Source organism: Eleutherodactylus coqui, chromosome 8, assembly GCF_035609145.1.
Source record: "Eleutherodactylus coqui strain aEleCoq1 chromosome 8, aEleCoq1.hap1, whole genome shotgun sequence".
NCBI lineage: Eukaryota > Metazoa > Chordata > Amphibia > Anura > Eleutherodactylidae > Eleutherodactylus > Eleutherodactylus coqui.
The window spans coordinates 73,798,843-73,816,717 of record NC_089844.1 but is presented as its reverse complement, the minus strand read 5'-3'; the positions used below and the strand labels follow the sequence as shown (position 1 = coordinate 73,816,717).

Genomic DNA, 17,875 nt, shown 5'->3' with positions numbered 1-17,875 from the left:
CAATGGTATCGGACACATGGGCGCTTTTTATGCGCTTGTCCGATAAATTATAGGACACAAGAAATCGCAGATCGCGCCTATCTGCGATTCCTTGTGTTCTCTATATGCGCTCAATGGGGCCGGCGGCAGCTGGCGGTGAGGGCTGTGACCAATCAGAGGCAGCCCCATTCAGCAGGCGGGGATTTTAAATCCCCGCCTGCTGAATACTATTTAGAGCAGTTCAGGAGAACTGCCGGCCGGCCGCGGCTGAACTCTGGCTGCACGGAGTATATATTTATAAGGTGAGTATATATATTTTTTTTATTTTTACACATTTTTGGATGATTTTCAGGGAAGGGCTTATATTTTTAAGCCCTTCCCGAAAATTCATCCTGTGCTTGCCGGCAGCCCATTGCTTTCAATGGAGCCGGCTGTATTGCCGGCTCCATTGAATTCGATGGGCTGGACAGCGCTCCTGTGATCGGGCCCGTTTCAGATTGGTCCCTGCGCTGAGCCAATGAGAGGCAGCAGTCACTCACCCATTCATGAATGGGTGTATGAGTGAGATCTGCCTCTGATTGGTCAGGCTGTGACCAATTAGAGGCAGCTCATTCAGCAGGCGGGGATTTTAAATCCCCGGCTGCTGAATACTACTCACAGCTGTTCAGAGCAGTTCAGGAGGACTGCCGCCGGCCGCGCTGAACTCCGTCTGCCGGGACCAGGTGAGTATATATATTTTTTTATTTTTACACATTTCTGGATGAATTGCAGGGAAGGGCTTATATATTTAAACCCTTCCCGACAATTCATCCCGCGATCGCCGGCAGCCCATTGCTTTCAATGGAGCCGGCTGTATTGCCGGCTCCATTGAATTCAATGGTCAGTGCTCATTTAATCGAGACGAGTACCGCGTGGTGCTCGTCTCGAGTAACGAGCATCTCGAGCACCCTAATACTCGAACGAGCATCAAGCTCGGACGAGTATGCTCGCTCATCTCTATTGATTAGTTAATTTTGTCAACTATAAACCATATAATAAGGAGGTAAAAAGATAAATAACAGGACATGATGAATTCAAATGTACAAATAATTAAAACGTTTACCAGCAAAAACAACCAATACAAACCTTTGCTGAAGAGCCTCCAATCTTTCTAGTAGTCCTAGCTCATTTGTGACTACAATGACTATGTTGGTGTTGATGATGCTTTTCATTAGCTCCTGAAAAAAACATATAGTCATGTTTTGTAACATTTCCCTATATTTTATAGAGATAGATGGGAAGATAGTATAGACAGTTGTCTGGGACTATGTAATGAAAATGGGGGTGGAGCAGTGGGAGGGGTTAGTATAGTAAGAACTGGCAGAACAGTTAATAGAGATACACTTTAACAAAAATTCCTTTAACCTGTATGGTGACTAATGCTAGAATTCTGACCAACAATGCTGATGAACTGGAAGTAATAATGTCTGAGGAAAACTATGACATAGTGGGAGTAACTGAGACTTGGTTGGAGGAAAGCTGTGACTGGGTGGTTAACTTACAGGGTTATAGTTTGTTCGGGAGGGATCATAAAATATGGAAAATTGGAGGGGTTTGTCTTTACATAAAATCCTGTTTAAAGCTCATACTATGTGATGATATATGTGAAGGAAATGAACAAATGGAATTTCTATGGGTAGAAATACAAGGAGGGAAAAGCAATAATCAAATATTTGTAGGGGTTTGCTATAAGCCATTAAATCTAACACAAGCCACAGAAAATATATTACTAAGGCAAATAGATGAAGCCTTAGATGATAGTTACCTTTCCCAACTTCTGTAGGACCCAACCAGGGGGATGGCCATTTTGAACTCGGGTCGGGGGGCACCTGGGCAATAGTGACCATAGTACAATAAATTTCCACTTGTCTTTCAGTATGGTGTTTTGTCAGGGGGCACAAAAATACTAAACTCCAGGAAGGCAAAGTTCAATCAGCTTACAGAAGCCCTTAAAGAGGCCGCTCCGGCGTGCTCGCGCCGGAGAGCTGGTCTGCGCATGCGCAGAAGACCTGTGTGGTGCGAGCATGCCAGAGCGGCCCCATTCAACAGAACAGAAGAGCAGACAGTGCAAGCGCGTCTAATCGAGGGAGACGAAGGCTTCGGTCGGCGCCATGGAGACGGGGACGCCAGCACCGGAGGGGGTAAGTGTATAACTTCTGTATGGCCAATATTTAATGCACGATGTATATTACAAAATGCATTAATATGGCCATACAGAAGTGCTTAACCCCACTTGCTTTTGCGGGACAACCCCTTTAACTTTATTTTTTGAGACAATGTCCTCAGAAAAAAAGAGTACAGACAATAAAAGGGACATTTTTAAAACCATCTTCAATACTCATAGTAAGCAGTTCATACCTTACAGGAATGAAAGGGTTAGAAATAGGAGAAAACTAATATGGCTCAATAAAGCAGTAAAGTGGGCAATAAACAAAATAAAGATAGCATGTAAACTGTTAAAACAAGAAGGCAGCGAAGACGCACCAAGAAGCTATAAAGAGAAAAATAAATTATATAACAACTAAATAAAAGAAGTAAAGGAAGAGACAGAAAGACTTATTATCAAAGAGAGTAAAACTAATCCTAAACTGTTCTTCAATTATCAAAATAGCAAAAAGATTACAATGGAAAGTGTTGGCCCGTTAAAAAGTAATGAGGGAAGAATTGTAGATGTTGATGAGAAGGCAAATCTGTTAAATAGTTTTTTCGTCAGTATATTCACTCAAGAAAATGAAATGTCAGGTGAAATGCAGAGTGATAAAGTAAACTCTTCATTAAATGTCACTAGTGAAATCGCCAGGTCCAGATGGCATACACCCCCCAGGTCCTAAGAGAATTAAAGGGGTTCTGACACATATAATGTTTTTATGCTTTAACAGCCATTGTTCCCGGGTCTGCCTAATGGACACAGGGAACCCACAATTTATGGCTTGTTAAAACATAAAAACCTTATACTTACATTTTTCTTCTGTTGATGTTGTGCAGCGGGGGCATCTCCCAGCAGGCAGTCTTCTTCCGCAGACGAGCCAGGATGGGCCCCCCCTCCGGGATTGTGCGCAGGCACAGTAGACAGGTGCCCTCTGACAAGAGTCAGGACAGGGCTGCCTCTCCACTGCGCACGCGCAGATCCTGCAGTTCAGCCAGGACAGACGGGCCGCCCACAGCAAGCACTGCTTGTGATGTGGCGCCTGTCCCTCCACCCCACAAGTGGCTCACAGACAGAGCAGAGCACGAAGCAGTCATTTTGACGGCTCCAGCTCTGCTTCTAGAAGCCACAGAAGAGGATGCCCGACGGAGGGGACATGCCTGACAATCAGTCCTGGCCAGGCAAGGTAAGTAAAAAAAATTTTTCTCATGTCAGAACCCCTTAAAGTAATGTGATAGACAGACCATTGTTTCTTATATTTAAGGACTCTATAGTGACTGGGTCTGTTCACCTAGTAAATGTGGTGCTGATATTCAAAAAAGGGTCAAAAAGTGAAACTGCAAACTATAGACCAGTAAGTCTAACTACTATTGTGGGTAAAATGTTTGAGTGGTTTCTAAGAGACGCTATCCTGGAGGACCTCAAGGAAAATAGCTGTATAAATCCATATAAGTATGAGTTTATGAGGGGTCGCTCCTGTCAAACCAACCTGATCAGGGTCTACAAGTTGGTAAGTTGTAGACTGGACTGGGGAGAGTCATTCGATCTTGTATATCTCGATTTTTCCAAAGCATTTGATACTGTGCCACATAAATGGTTGGTATCTAAAATGAGAATGCTTGGTCTAGGCAAAAATGTGTGTAAATGGGTAAGTATCTGGCTCAATGATAAAAAGCAGAGGGTGGTTATTAATGGTACACACTCTGATTGGGTCACCGTTACTAGTGGGGGACCACAGGGGTCAGTATTGGGCCCTATTCTTTTTAATATATATAATAATGACATTATGGAGGAATTGTACAATAAAATAAAAAATATTTGCAGATAATACTAAACTATTTAAAATAATTAAGGATCGTATATGGTTGCAAATGAATCAGGATAAGCTGGGGTTTGGGCAGAAAAGTGGCAAATAAGATTTAACACTGAGATTTAACAATGAATGCAAGGTTATGCATATTGGCAGGGAAAATATGTGTCACCAATACATGCTGAATGGGAAAACACTGGGCATATAATGTGGTCTGTTAATTCTACAGGGAATATATTGCTGCTAGGTGTAGAAGCTGCATCACATTTATATGCCTATATAACACATGGTCTGTCGTTAATAGGGACAGATATAGGCATATAAATGTGATGCAGCTTCTCTGTCCTGTGCTCATCTGTAAAATGGCCGTTGATTACACTGTGCCTATGTTATATATAGCTAGGTCATGTGATGCAGCGGCAGATATTCTACAGGGGACATATTGCTGCTGGGTGTGAAAGTCTTTATACAAGCAGAGAATTTAAACATGGTTCTATTCAAGGTAGCAGAGAAAGTTGCTGCATCACGTTTATATGCCTTAACGAAATGTGGTCTATACATTGGAAGAGGGTATATTTCTGCTGCTGTTAATGTAGATAGCAGCAGAGCAGCCAGAAAAAATACAATTTGGTGTGGGGAATATTGCAGTTTTCTGTTTGTGGACTCAGATGAGGTTCAAGGTCGCTAGCCCAGGCACTATGAATTATTTGCAACCCAGTGAGTTATGTCTTTGAGCATTTTTCTCACCTCTGTGATTTTATGTAGTTATTTGTGAGATAGCGTAGGTTCTGGCATATGCGCAGTGGCCTTGCCGTGGCGCACCAGCTTACGTGTTTTGGGCCTAAAAAACGAACTAACACCCGCATTTATGAGTGTGTGTTTTCTATGTGTGCAGTTTGCTATAGATGCTGGAGGAGCCTAGGATGGCATGTCAGTGTGGCACACTTATTTATGCAGGGAAATCCACTGCTTAGGTCAGTGTGGGTTGTACGCCTGTATGTGTGGTGCACCTATCTATGGCGGTCATCTTGGTATGGGTTCATATTGTGCAGACTGGGTTTGTTAGGAGTCACCCCCCCCCCCTACCCTGGATTAAGTTGAGTGGCTGCTCAATCAGTCTGCACATGAACATTTTTGCTCCTCTATGTTGCAATCTGGCCTGCTACCAGGTTAAATGGCGATCGAGCCTTTCCTGTAGTATATATCCTGTATCTGCTTCTTTTTCTGTGAGTTATATCCTTGGGCATTTTTTATCACCTCTGTGTTTTTATTCTTTAGAAGTGGTTCTGCCCATGCATTACATCCGTAGCATGCAGAACAGGTCATAGAGAAGATGACACAGCATGCCTCAAGTACCACCTCCTCTTCCTCCCAGTCGCAGGTACACAGCAGTCATTCTGCATCAGTTGGCTACAAGCGGTTTAATCATTCATAGTCAGGATGTCAGCTGGGCAGGGATGTTCTGATACCCAACTGATGGTGGGTCAGTGCACATGGTCAGTCTTCCACTGGCAATGTGTACTGTGGGAAATGTGGAAACAGATGAGCCAGCTCGCAGGACCCACTGTGACATAGAGTCCACTCAAAAGGAGAAGAATGATAAAGAGAAGGTGGAAGATGATGAAGTACTCAATCTAACATGAAGAGAAATGGAGAAGCATCATAGTAGCTCACAGGGGGAGAAGGAAGAGGCAGACGTTCCAGGGCATCACCCTGCCAAAGAAGTGAGTAAGATGTCACAGAAAAACAAAAGGGTAGTACTACCATCCTCAGGTACTACTAGTCGTAGCAGCACCAACATCAGGCCTGCAGCTAGGTCTTCTCACAGGACTTGTGTAACCAGGGCATTCTTTGAAATGGCACTTGATGATAGAAAAGTGGTCAAGATCTGCGGTAAATGTTTAAAACGTGGCAAGAATGTCAACAACCTCAACACAATGTGTATGAACAGCCACAAGAATTTCCACTACCCACTGCCTTGGAGAGCTCACCATTCTGTTCAATATATTTATCAATGACCTGATAGAGGGGCTGCAGAGTAAAATATCAATATTTGCAGACGATACAAAATTATACAACATGCATCATAGGCTTTATTTACACTTAATTATCTCCGCTTTATTCACTGTCCTGTATTTTTACTTATTCGCTTTTTTTCTCAAAAACTGTCTTGACTTACACAGGCCCATTTACACCAGCCGATGATCACTTAAAAAAAAAAATCGCTAGTCGTGATTGTTTTAGCGATAATCGGTGCGTGTAAATGTGCGCCGATCGTACGCTTTTAAGGCAATGCTAGCTGATCGTTAAATTCAGTCCAACCTAAAAATCGTCCTTCACTCTTATCAGAAGTTCTTCATGGGGAGTGCTGATAGCATTGTTTCCCCATGGAGAACAAAGGATCTGAGCGCCGATAATAGCCTTGGGCTATTAACTGCTTTCAGGGAAGGCTTCATTTACACACCTAATTGGTACTTAAGCAGCTGAGTACCTACTTAATAGTTTATGCAAAATGATCGCTCAAAGCTGTCACTCAAACTGTCGTTTGAGCGATCATCGGCCCGTCTAAACCAGCCTTTATGTTCCCATTTTGAAGCTTTTTGTTGTTTGTTTTTCTCCCCTTTCTCTTACAGAGATTGCTATTAAGGTTGTTATAATGTCATAATTGTTTCGTGCATGTTTTTAACTGCATGTAGTCCACTTAAAGGGGTTGTCTCGCGCCGAAACGTTTTTTTTTCTTCAATAGGCCCCCAGTTCGGCGAGAGACAAACCCAAGGGATGGGTTAAAAAAAAAAAAAATATATATATATTACTTAACCGAATCCCCGCTCTGCGACGACTTCTTTCTTCCTTCTCCAAGATGGCCGCCGGGATCTTCACCCACGATGCACCGCGGGTCTTCTCCCATGGTGCACCGTGGGCTCTGTGCGGTCCATTGCCGATTCCAGCCTCCTGATTGGCTGGAATCGGCACACGTGACGGGGCGGAGCTACGATGACGACGCGGGACCAGCTCTCCGGCACGAGCGGCCCCATTCACCAGGCAGAAGACCAGACTGCGCAAGCGCGTCTAAAAACGCCAGAAAACAGCGAATTTACATGGATCCATGGCGACGGGGACGCTAGCAACGGAGCAGGTAAGTGAATAACTTCTGTATGGCTCATAATTAATGCACGATGTATATTACAAAGTGCATTAATATGGCCATACAGAAGTGTATGACCCCACTTGCTGCCGCGAGACAACCCCTTTAAGTCAGTCTTATATATATTCATTAACCTGAATGAGCGACATATTGGTACACCCTTACATATGATGTACTATCCTTAATGAAGGAAGGCTGCTGTGAGAAGGTGTAGGGGTGTTTCTAAGAGGCGTGGCTTATGAACACGTGTGCTCAACTGCTTGGACACGATTTAAGTGATAGTATTTGTGGATGGCAGTACCCCTCTGAAGAAGGTTGTTGGAAATGCGTGGCAGGGGGTCTTGGTCCCCACACTATGGTGGAACCCTAGGGAGTCTTGGATTACTAATAGATATTTTAAACTCTCTGCATTATCTACAACATGCACTTTGTCTTTTTCTCCTTGATGGGGGTTATACTGCAGATGCACTGATGGCTATTGCCCTGGACATATTTAGTGATATATATCTATTTCGATTTATATGATGCTCTCAGAAGTTCATATGCTTATGTGGGGATTTTTTTTAGATTTAATGTGTTTTTATACTTGTGTGTATTTTGTGTGTTTTCTTTATATGAATTTTCTATATGTAATAAATATATATATTTTTTCATAAATCCTGCACTCCAGTTTTCTTTTCTTCTGTTTGCTATATATTAGAGGAGGGACTTTTGTTATTTATAATGGCTGTATGAAATAGATATTCTCTAACCCTGACAGGTGATTTGTGATGCCCTGCGGCTTTTGTTAAACCACTGATAAATGTAAGGTTATGCACATGGGCAGCAGAAATGGATGTCACCAATATACACTAAATGGGGTACTGCTAGGGAAAAGCGATATGGAAAAAGACCTGGGGGTACTAGTGGACTGTAGACTTAACTGGAGCAACCAATGCCAGTCAGCTGCTGCAAAGGCAAATAAAGTTTTAGAGTGCATTAAAAGAGGTATAGGGGCGAGAACATTATTCTTCCACTATATAAGGCACTTGTCAGGCCTCACATGGAATACTGTGTACAGTTCTGGTCACCAGTGCTCAGGAAAGACATTGTAGTGCTTGAGGGGGTTCAAAGAAGGGCAACTAAATTAATAAACGGAACAGGAGGACTGGAATACCAAAATTGGACAGTTAAGGGGTGATCAAATAACTATGTATTAATACATTAGAGGACAATACAAGGATCTCTCCCATGATCTGTTTATACCCAGGATTGTGACCGTAACAAAAGAGCATCCTCTACATATAGAGGAAAGAAAGTTTAATCACCAACACAGAAGTGGGTTCTTTACTGAGAGCAGTGAGACTTTGGAACTCTCTGCCTGAAGACATGGTGATGGCAAAATCCATAGAGGAGTTTAAGAGGGGACGAGATGTATTTTTAGAGCACTATGATATTACAGGATATAGACATTAAATAACCAGAAAAGTTGTTGATCCGGGGATCTTTCGACTGCCGGACTTGGAGTTAGGTGGGAACTTTTCAAATAATTCAGGGATTATTCTGACTGCCATTATGGAGTCGGGAAGGAATTTTTCCCCAAATGCAGAAAATTGACTTTTGCCTCATTGGTATTTTTTTGCCTTCCTCTGAATCAACAAGGAGGAAGGAGGGTGGAAACTGGCTGAACTGGATGGACATTTGTCATTTTTCAGCCTAGCATACTATGTTGCTATGTTTGAAGTAGGGACCAAAATAGTCAGTCATGAACATCCATGTTATCTGCCTGCTGTAACAGTTGCTACAGGGCCTCGGGGACAATTACATGTTGTCACACGAGGAAGAAAGGATACCAATCTCTAATAAAGTATGGCCAGTCTGCAATAACTTAACACCACAGGGAGGGTATTTTCGGGGTAATAAAGGGGGCGGCTTCTCTAACATGTTTCTCTACCTGTGGGAGAAGTATGGTAGGGGAAAGGGAATGGGGATAATATAAGTCCAGAGGTAGGGAAGGAGGCTACTCAATACTACTTCTATCCATTACTAATGCCAACTAATCTACACAGACCAGCCATAGGATACTCAGGCCTGACTCTGAGGAATGTCAACCATCACCCACAGTAACTTTGAGGCATATGAGTGCTTTTATGCTGCAGTGTTTGCAGAAGGATTGTAGTATAGCCCACATCAACACATCAGATCATCATTACTGATCCCAGGTATAAGACCAAAATGACAAATCTCATTCTGGCAGTGAAGAGGGCCTTCAAAATGTGGCACTATCCGGACAGACTGTTAAGCAGCTTAAGCACAGCATTTCCACGTGGCTGTGAGGATACTTCTGCATAGGTTCATAGCTCATGATGGACAAGCAGGAAGCTGCCAGAGCAGCACCACTAATGGCAGGGGAAGTCTAGCAGAGGTTTGGTATAGTTTTATTCAGCCCATCGCAGCCTGCAGCAAAAGCACAGGGTAGGAATCACAGTCATAGGTATCACTTATCCATGATGGTCCAAGAGTGTGTCAACTCCCGAATGGATATATTGAGACATGGTGTTGGCCCCTTTGACTTCTGGGTGTATAAGCTGGATGAGTGGCCAGAGCTGGCACAACACGTTAGAGGTGCTTGCATGCCCCACTGCCAGTGTGCTATCAGAAAGTGTGTTCAGCACAGCTGGGGGTGTGAAAACTCACAGATGCATCCGCCTCTCCACAGACAACGTGGCTCACCTAATGTTTCTAAAAATGAAACGGGCATGGATTTTATCTGACTTCTGCATCCCCACGGCAGATTCCACTGATCAATTATCATTTTAGTAATTTTTACTCACATATGACTGAGCACAGATTAATATCAAAGACCAAGGCCCTCAAGGTGGTGATGCTGGTGCTGCTGTTCTCCTCTTCCTGCTACCACCATGTTTCCTCCCCCTACTTCCCCCCAAATGAAATATGTCAATATGGAAATACGAAGCTACAGCTCTCATGTTTCCATGAGGAGCACATTCTACCATCAAGATATAGTTGCTGGTGGAACTACTGCTGCTCTCCTTCTCCTGCTTCTACCATGTTTCCACCTCCCAAAATTATTATTTTTTTAAAGCACAAGAAACAGCTGTAGCTCTACTGCCTTTCCATGGAGTATACTCATGCTTTACTGTTCTGTTCACCTGGTGGAATTAGTCCTTTACAAACTTTATAAAATTGCTTTTAAAACAAGTAGCACACATACTGTGTTGCATAGTGACATTTTTGGTAGCTCTACAGCTCTTCCTTAGAGCAGGACCGTGCCTGAGTGTTCTCTTCACCTGGCAGAATTTATCCTTGTAAGATTTATGACATTGCTTTTAAAACAAGCAGCACACCTACTGTATTCCTTGGCACAATTTCTGATCTAGGATACTCTATGTGGGCCTCCTTTGTTTTCAGTGACACTCATGTGCTACGATTGACCCATACACCATTATACAATATTCTGACCAATTTCTGGGAAAAGCATAGTGTTCTCCAGATGCGTAGCTGTATTACCATGCAATTATAGGCTCTTTGGCTGCATATGGAGGGCAAATTAGTGAACCCAATTTTTACTCCTATTGACTTCAATGGGAGTTAGAATTGACCATCCTGATTCACGATGATTTTTACGAAATCAGCTGATTATTCCACTAATCGCTCATCGTTAGTGTTGAGAACCTATACATGCCTCTCCTGTCCAGAGAAACTGAGTTTTGGGGGGGAAAAAAGGGGTGAGAAGCTGTCCCAAGGATCACTAAGAGGGGTGTGCTGGGAAAACAAACATCAACTCCTCAGTCTTGGAAGCAAAACTTGACACCACATTGGAGGGCCCATTTTGATTGTTCCTCTAGGGCCCCCTCTTTTCTATGCATGTGACTATTTACATAGCACATTAACCATACAAAGCAAACCTTAGATATGATATAAAGACTAAGAGTGGCATACCTTGAAATCTAAGTCTATTCCTTCAAATCTCCTAGCATCCTCAGGAAGTTGCTTCCTAATGTCTTCTGAGTTAGCAAATATACTTTGCAAGTGTGCCCACGTTTTCTGCACTTCTAGCCAGACAGATATAACCATGTCAGCCACCATTAATTTCTTTTGCCATCTGCTCACTTCCAATGAGAAGAATTCCACATATTTGCTCATTAAGATGTTTTGCAACTGAACCTGCAAAATAAAATCACAATAGCATTGTGCACGGTCTTCTTTATAAGAGATTCCAACTTTATTCTTAAGCAGTGTTCACACTTTCTAATTCACAACTTTTGAAAATATTGACATGTTCAGTGGCTCTCGGGAGAGGCAGAGAGGATAAAGTGCTGCATCCCCTTCGACACTTTTCCTTGTGCTGCAATGCCCTGGCCACCCACTGTGCAGGGTACTTCATATGAATGGGACTGACTGTGAGCCCACTGGATGCAGGAATCTGAACGATTGTCATTCAATGTAAATGCAGGCCCCGACTGAATGACGAACAATAATCAGTTTGCTTCTCGTTCATTTATTTTATGCATACATAAAACTGAACGACAGATCAGCTTGTGTAAACAGGCAGTCGTTCATCTATGAATGATGGCCTGCTTACTGTGAATGGAGGCAGGCAAACAGGAATGATTCCCGGCTTGCTTCACCTCTATTCACTGCTGGTTCCTATGTAAAGGCACAGGAGCGATCTGTAAAAAGACCCTAAATCAGTACTGTGGTCCCCTTCATTCTGAAAATCAGTGAAGGTCCAAGAGGTTGGGCCACCACTAATCATAAAATGATGGCATATACAAATGATACATAGATTTATAATTATGTGTTTGTTTGGCCAACCGAAACAATTCAACAGAAGTTATTAATATCCATTTTCTAACAATTTACTGTCTTGCCAAGAACAATAAATTCCCAACTGCCATTCTAAAGGGCAGCTTAAAAATAATCTGACACCAGGGCAGACTTATTTAATATAATGCATCTAACAGATGCCGTATAAAACACAGAATAGTAGGTAGTCAATGGCTTCTGAAGTTTTGGTCATGATGTTCTTCCTAGTCAATCACCCGTAAGCTGCCCATTTATATATAGGGTGCACGTTCTCATGATAGATCCTCCTTAGCATGATGAATTACTTGGTGCTAGCTGTATGATAAGATGTTCATCTTTGAGTATATACAGGGGCAGAGTAAGCCATTAGGCAAGACTCATGTAGACAATGGGGCCTACTTGAAGCTGTCAGTAGGACACATTACATTTATTCCCCAAGACAGCTTTTGACAGCAAACTGGCTTAAAAGGCTTGACCAATCCATTACATTTTTTTTAAAAAGGCTCAACATGGTATAAAATAAGTTATACTTACCAAAGCCTTGCTGCTTCCATTCTATGATTCCCAGGTCTCCTGCTGGTCTTTACTTTCTTGTCTCTTTCGTCACAGGTATGTGACTGCTGCAGTCAGTCATTGGCTGTAGCAGGTCACAAATGTAGCTAGTGATTAGCTGTCGTGATCACATGTCCATATTGAGAGGTACCAGGAACTAGAATAAAGTCAGTGATTGGCTCCAGAGGTCACATGTCAGTGTAAATAGGAACTAGAAAGTAGAGACCATTAGGGATCCTAGGAACTGTCAAAATGGGAGAGGCAGGGGATTAGTAAAATGAACATAACTTAGTTTATGATTTTAAACCATTCTGAGCCTTAATAAAAAATGGACGGACAACCCCTTTAATGTCGGTTTGTGTCAGGCATGGTTATGTTATTCATTCCATCTCAAGGCTTTAGGATTGTCTTTTGTCTGCCGTTCACTACATGGTATAATTTCAAGGGGTTGTCTCCCAAAAAATATTGTGTATAGTTAAATCCAGCCCATAATTATACACATTTTTTGCATTTGCACTTATTAGAAAAAATGTTTATCTCCCCAGATATTCCAGGATTAATAATAGAATAGCACCACCTTCTGTCTCTATTCTGTGCCCAGCTCAGTGATTGCTACTCCTACTCAGTTTTGCTTCTCTCACGGCTACACTGCATTGAAGCAAGCCTGAGTAGGTGGGTCTACCTTGAAACACTGAGGTGGACTGGACACAGAAAGGCTCTTTAATAGAAAATAGTAGGTGGCTCTATTCTAACATTAATCCTGATATATCTGGGGCTAGATTTTTTTGTAATAAGTGTAAATACAAAAAATGTTTAGGATTATATGCTGGGTGTAACTAGAAACAATATTTTTTTGTGAGCCAGCCCCATAAGTCGTTCTTCAACATAGAAATTTAGCCTCTACTTATTGCCTTCACAAAACTGAGACACGGTGCACTGATTTTTCAGTAATTATTAAAGACTGAAGTCTGAAAGTTGTTTTCAAATACTGCAGTTGGGCTCTTGAGGACAACAAAAACAAAATTAAAAACACTCATCATTTTAATAATCTACAAAAATGAGGAACTTAAACAAAACCAAGATACCGCAGCTCATTCCAACACAAAACGACTAAAGTTCTCTTTAAAACAGGCGAGTTTGGACTTTGCCAAAGTCAACAAGATACTCCCTACTGATGTAAACGAAACTGAAATTAGGGTTGTATTGAATTGCTGATCACAGAGGTCCATTTTCTGTGTTCTGGGACCTATGAATAGTGTGGTACTCAAGAGAGAAAATGTGCACTAAAAAAAGAAAACTGCAAAACAAGTGAAAAATGCTAACTGCTTAAAAACCACACTCATTTGTTCGAAGCAGCTCCTCACAATGGAACTGATGGCTGTATTCAGCTCCAAGCCATCAGCCGAGCAACTTTGCTCTGATTCTTGATTCTTTATTCAAACCAAACAGGAGCAGAAGCAGTTGTACATACTTAAGCAATAAGGCACCACAGGCAAGCACTTTCCCATAAGTGTCCCTGCACTTTATGCATGTTGTCAAGCGTCACAGCTGGGTCCGAGCGACTTTATAAAATTACCATATTTTTAAGAAAGCTCAAGACACAGTCACTTTGATTTTCTTAAAAAAAAGCAAAGTTTTCTTTCATATATTGTTCAGCAAGGCTGAAGTAGTTTTCCATTGTAAGTTCCACCAAATGGGCCACCGGCAATGGACTCAAATATATAACCAGAGTCATTGCTTATTAATTATATTTATATTAGGGGTGGAGGACAAATAAATATTTGTAAATACTGCTAAACCTTTAGTTGATATTACACGTAGCCTTCTTGTTGCCAAGTTTTTAGATCAACGTTATTGCATTTTATGTTGACCGTGATCCAACGTCATTAGATAGCACCGTGTAACACACTTTTTGTACCCAGGTCCCTGATGTCTTATGTTTCAGGTACCCTTAGTTCCTAATGTGTTAAGTCACAAATATTTAGAATATCAGTAGCTTTACATTTTTGGTTTGCGGTCAGAAAAATAAATTCATTTGAAAAATTCCTATTTTTTGCATACTCTACTGAGGTCGCTCCACCATTTTCAACTATTTTGCATAAAGTGACCAATAGGGAGCCTAGAAACATGTCTGCTGTTTGATGACTACTTTCTCCTGCTTACATTCATCTTATATGCTATAACCAATAGAACATTGCAGCACAATTGTATATATTTCAATACAGATAATCTAGAATGAATCTAGTGAATAGCAAATCCATTTTTATATTACATTTCAGTTATTTATAGACAGTTTTCACAAGGACAAAATTTAGCAGCCATATTGTGGCTGCAACAGGAAGTCTTCTCGACTACAGAACCCTATGGCAATCTAAGTTTGGCTACGAAGAGGTCTAGATTTTACATTCATAATATGGATACTAAATTGTGCCCATATTAATACTGCGTAAAATTGGCTTTAGCAGCATACAAAACTATGAATCAATGATATAAGTACATTACATCAAATGCTGAAAATATTTACGTAGGCCTCAACTGCAAAACCCCACGCCCCAAAGTGCCTGAGCAAGGTTCTTTATGTGAAGGTTGATGTACAAAATATTGTACAAAATGGTGCATGTCATGGTGTGAATTAATCTATTTAAAAAAGTATTTTGACAGTGAGCCCCCTCAGAGTTTGCTGATTTTCCCTATCATATAAGCTGTCAAGCTCAGGTCTAGTGGCACATTCTCAGATAAAGTAATATTTTACTTCTAAGGAAATTCTGTATTATATTTACCTGATTGTCTTCAAGTGTCTCTATTAGGTTCTCATCTGATTTTAATAATGGTGTTCCAGTGGCCTGATGCTTCTCATAAGAAAACTGCATTGTGCTCCATGTATGGTTCATCTCTGCAAGAACCTGAGCAAAAATACAGGAATGCATGAGAATACTAGCATTAGGAGAATTTGCCAATGTTCGCTCTCTTCTACATTGTCCAAGTAATCTGCAGTTCCTACGAGTGAACGTCTCCTGAGAGAATACTTTACCATGTCAAATCATGGGCCACCAGGATAGTGATATTTGTTAATATTATGGACATTTTAAAATTAGGCCGTATTGAGGGATTTCAAAGACAGACAAATGTTAAAATACTTTATGGCTTTACTCATGGCTTTAAAAGGATTCGGTCATCAGGTTTATCCTACCTAAACCATGGGCAGCAAGAACCCAGGACAGGTATGTCTATTGCCCTGTGTAGGTTTTATTCTGAAACATTGTAGCATTAAAAAAAAATGCTTTGAAGTTTGAGTCTGAAATGGAGCTCCGAGTCAGAGGGGCAGGCCGCGCCTGCCTCTCCCTGCCTGCAGCACGAAGACTGACAGTCTCTTCCTTTGTGGGTATAGGAGAGAGCTGTCAGTCTACATGCTTAAGGCAGGGAGAGCCCAGTGCAGCCCAACCCCGTGTCTCCAATCCAGAGTCAAATTTCAAAGTATGGTTTTTCTGAAATGCTACAGTGTTTCAGAATAAAATGTACACGGGGTAATAGATACCTGTCCTAGGTTCATACTGCATGTGCTTCTGGCAACATGAACCTGATGACGGAATCCCTTTAATAAACAGCTTTAATAAAACTTTATAGTTTCAGGCTCTGCCAAATATTGACACGGTTTCTGTTCGAGCTGTGCATAGGTGCCCTAGTGTTATAGAATTCACCTCCAAATGTAGTTCCTGAGATCAGTACTCAAACACAGTAGTATTGTAAAGTAGAGCATTAGGCATTCAGACTAGTTGTCCTGCTCTATTATTTCAACTATATTGCTGTACTCACAAAGAATCTCATTGAGCTTGCTGTTGCTGGTTCTGAAGACCTAATATTATTCTAGGACTCTACGGTGACACTAAGCTACCCATAGTTTCTAGCAAAATTAGTCAAGTCAATGCTTTCATAAGGAAAAAATGTTAATCAGATTTGTTATAATGGTTGCAAGGTTCCTTACTTCTTGGAACTTTTTAGATGTACACACGATTGCGATTGAAGTCATTGCAATTTTAAAGGAAGATACAAGTGACTCGGTCCTATCATGAAAGTCCAGCCTTAAAACTCAACTTTAAAAAAAAACGCCAAAAATTATTGCAGTCTGTGCAGTCGTACCGATATTGCCCTCTGTGCAGTCATACCGGTCATGCCAATGCTTCAGATGTATGATTTATGATTACAGCAAATATCTTGCTTTGGGCTTTGGAATCACATTCATTACTACGAGCTTCTGTGGTGCGATCTTTACACACCGTGAAAATGAAATAACCTGGTGTACATTTTCAATAAAGAAGATTTACCTTTTCTATTGCCATCTCCTTCACTGCCTTGTCCACAATGTTCTTTACTTCATCCTCCACTTTATGCAGTTGCAAGGCCAGGAGATCCCCAAGGACAGTCTCTTCATTCATTATAAACCTCACCTTAGAGATAGAAAACACAACATCAAGTCACTAGTTGGCGGGTTTAACATATCTATAAAAGAACAGGAAGAACTGATGGACACACACCCCGGTCTTGCTCATTAGCTGCAACCAATGTCTCTTTCTGACAGCAGGGTTCTGCAGCTCATTTACTGCTCTCAGAGAAGTTATAAGATTTTTGACAGTAGACTCCAGGCCTAAATAGACATCCCAGGGTCTAATCTCTTTATCAAGGGTCTTCATTTCCTAAAACAAAAAGTAAATATTGTAAGGAAATAAAGTTTAAGTTGTAACATGTATTTTCTATTTATGCATAAGAAATGTTCCCCATTAGGTTTGTGCCCATATAAGACCACAGGGCTGATTTAGGCCTGAGCACAGATTTTTGAAAGTTTCTAATACCCTTCAATTTTCTACATATTGATTTACACAGTTAAAAACTTTGTCCAACATAAATGCAAACTTGTCCCCACAGGAATCAAAAATCAGTAGAAAGTTCCACTTTGCTTAAAAACACAATTTCCGGATATTTTTTTATATATAATAATAGAGATTAGTGTTGAGTGAAGCGAACCAGTAGAGACATGTTTCAGGTCCAACTTTGCTAAAAGTTTGGTTAGTCAGAAACCTGAACCTGAGCTTTTAGAAAAGCTCTATCCAAAAAAGGGTTCTATGGGTTCGGTTCACTCAATACTAGTCCTGAATATTGGGGATTCTATGACTCTTAGACAATGTTATACCAGTTTTAGGAGTTTTGATGAACTTCTGGTTCACTAATTTGGACCAAACTGAACTTTTTGCGAAGTTCGCTCATCGCTAATAGGGATGAACTAAAATAGCTGACAAAATATTTGTTATTTACCAACATTTTTTGCGTATAACATTTATATTAGTATTACTAGTCTTTACTTTTAAAAAGCAGAGTCTACTTATTGGAGCCCTATGACTAA

The 17,875-nt window shown here is 41.2% G+C and overlaps 1 protein-coding gene across 1 annotated transcript in view; it reads right to left on the bottom strand.

Moving 5' to 3' along the window:
* Positions 1–17,875, bottom strand: part of LOC136577884 (dynein axonemal heavy chain 11-like) — a 390,521-nt gene that overhangs the window by 282,726 nt on the left and 89,920 nt on the right. Inside the window, exons 16-20 of the mRNA XM_066577803.1 lie at positions 17,013–17,171; positions 16,803–16,925; positions 15,261–15,383; positions 11,062–11,286; positions 1,105–1,196 (exon numbers count right to left, since the gene is read on the bottom strand). Of these exons, the coding sequence (XP_066433900.1) occupies positions 1,105–1,196; positions 11,062–11,286; positions 15,261–15,383; positions 16,803–16,925; positions 17,013–17,171 (722 nt within the window). The remainder of the gene's footprint in view (positions 1–1,104; positions 1,197–11,061; positions 11,287–15,260; positions 15,384–16,802; positions 16,926–17,012; positions 17,172–17,875) is intronic.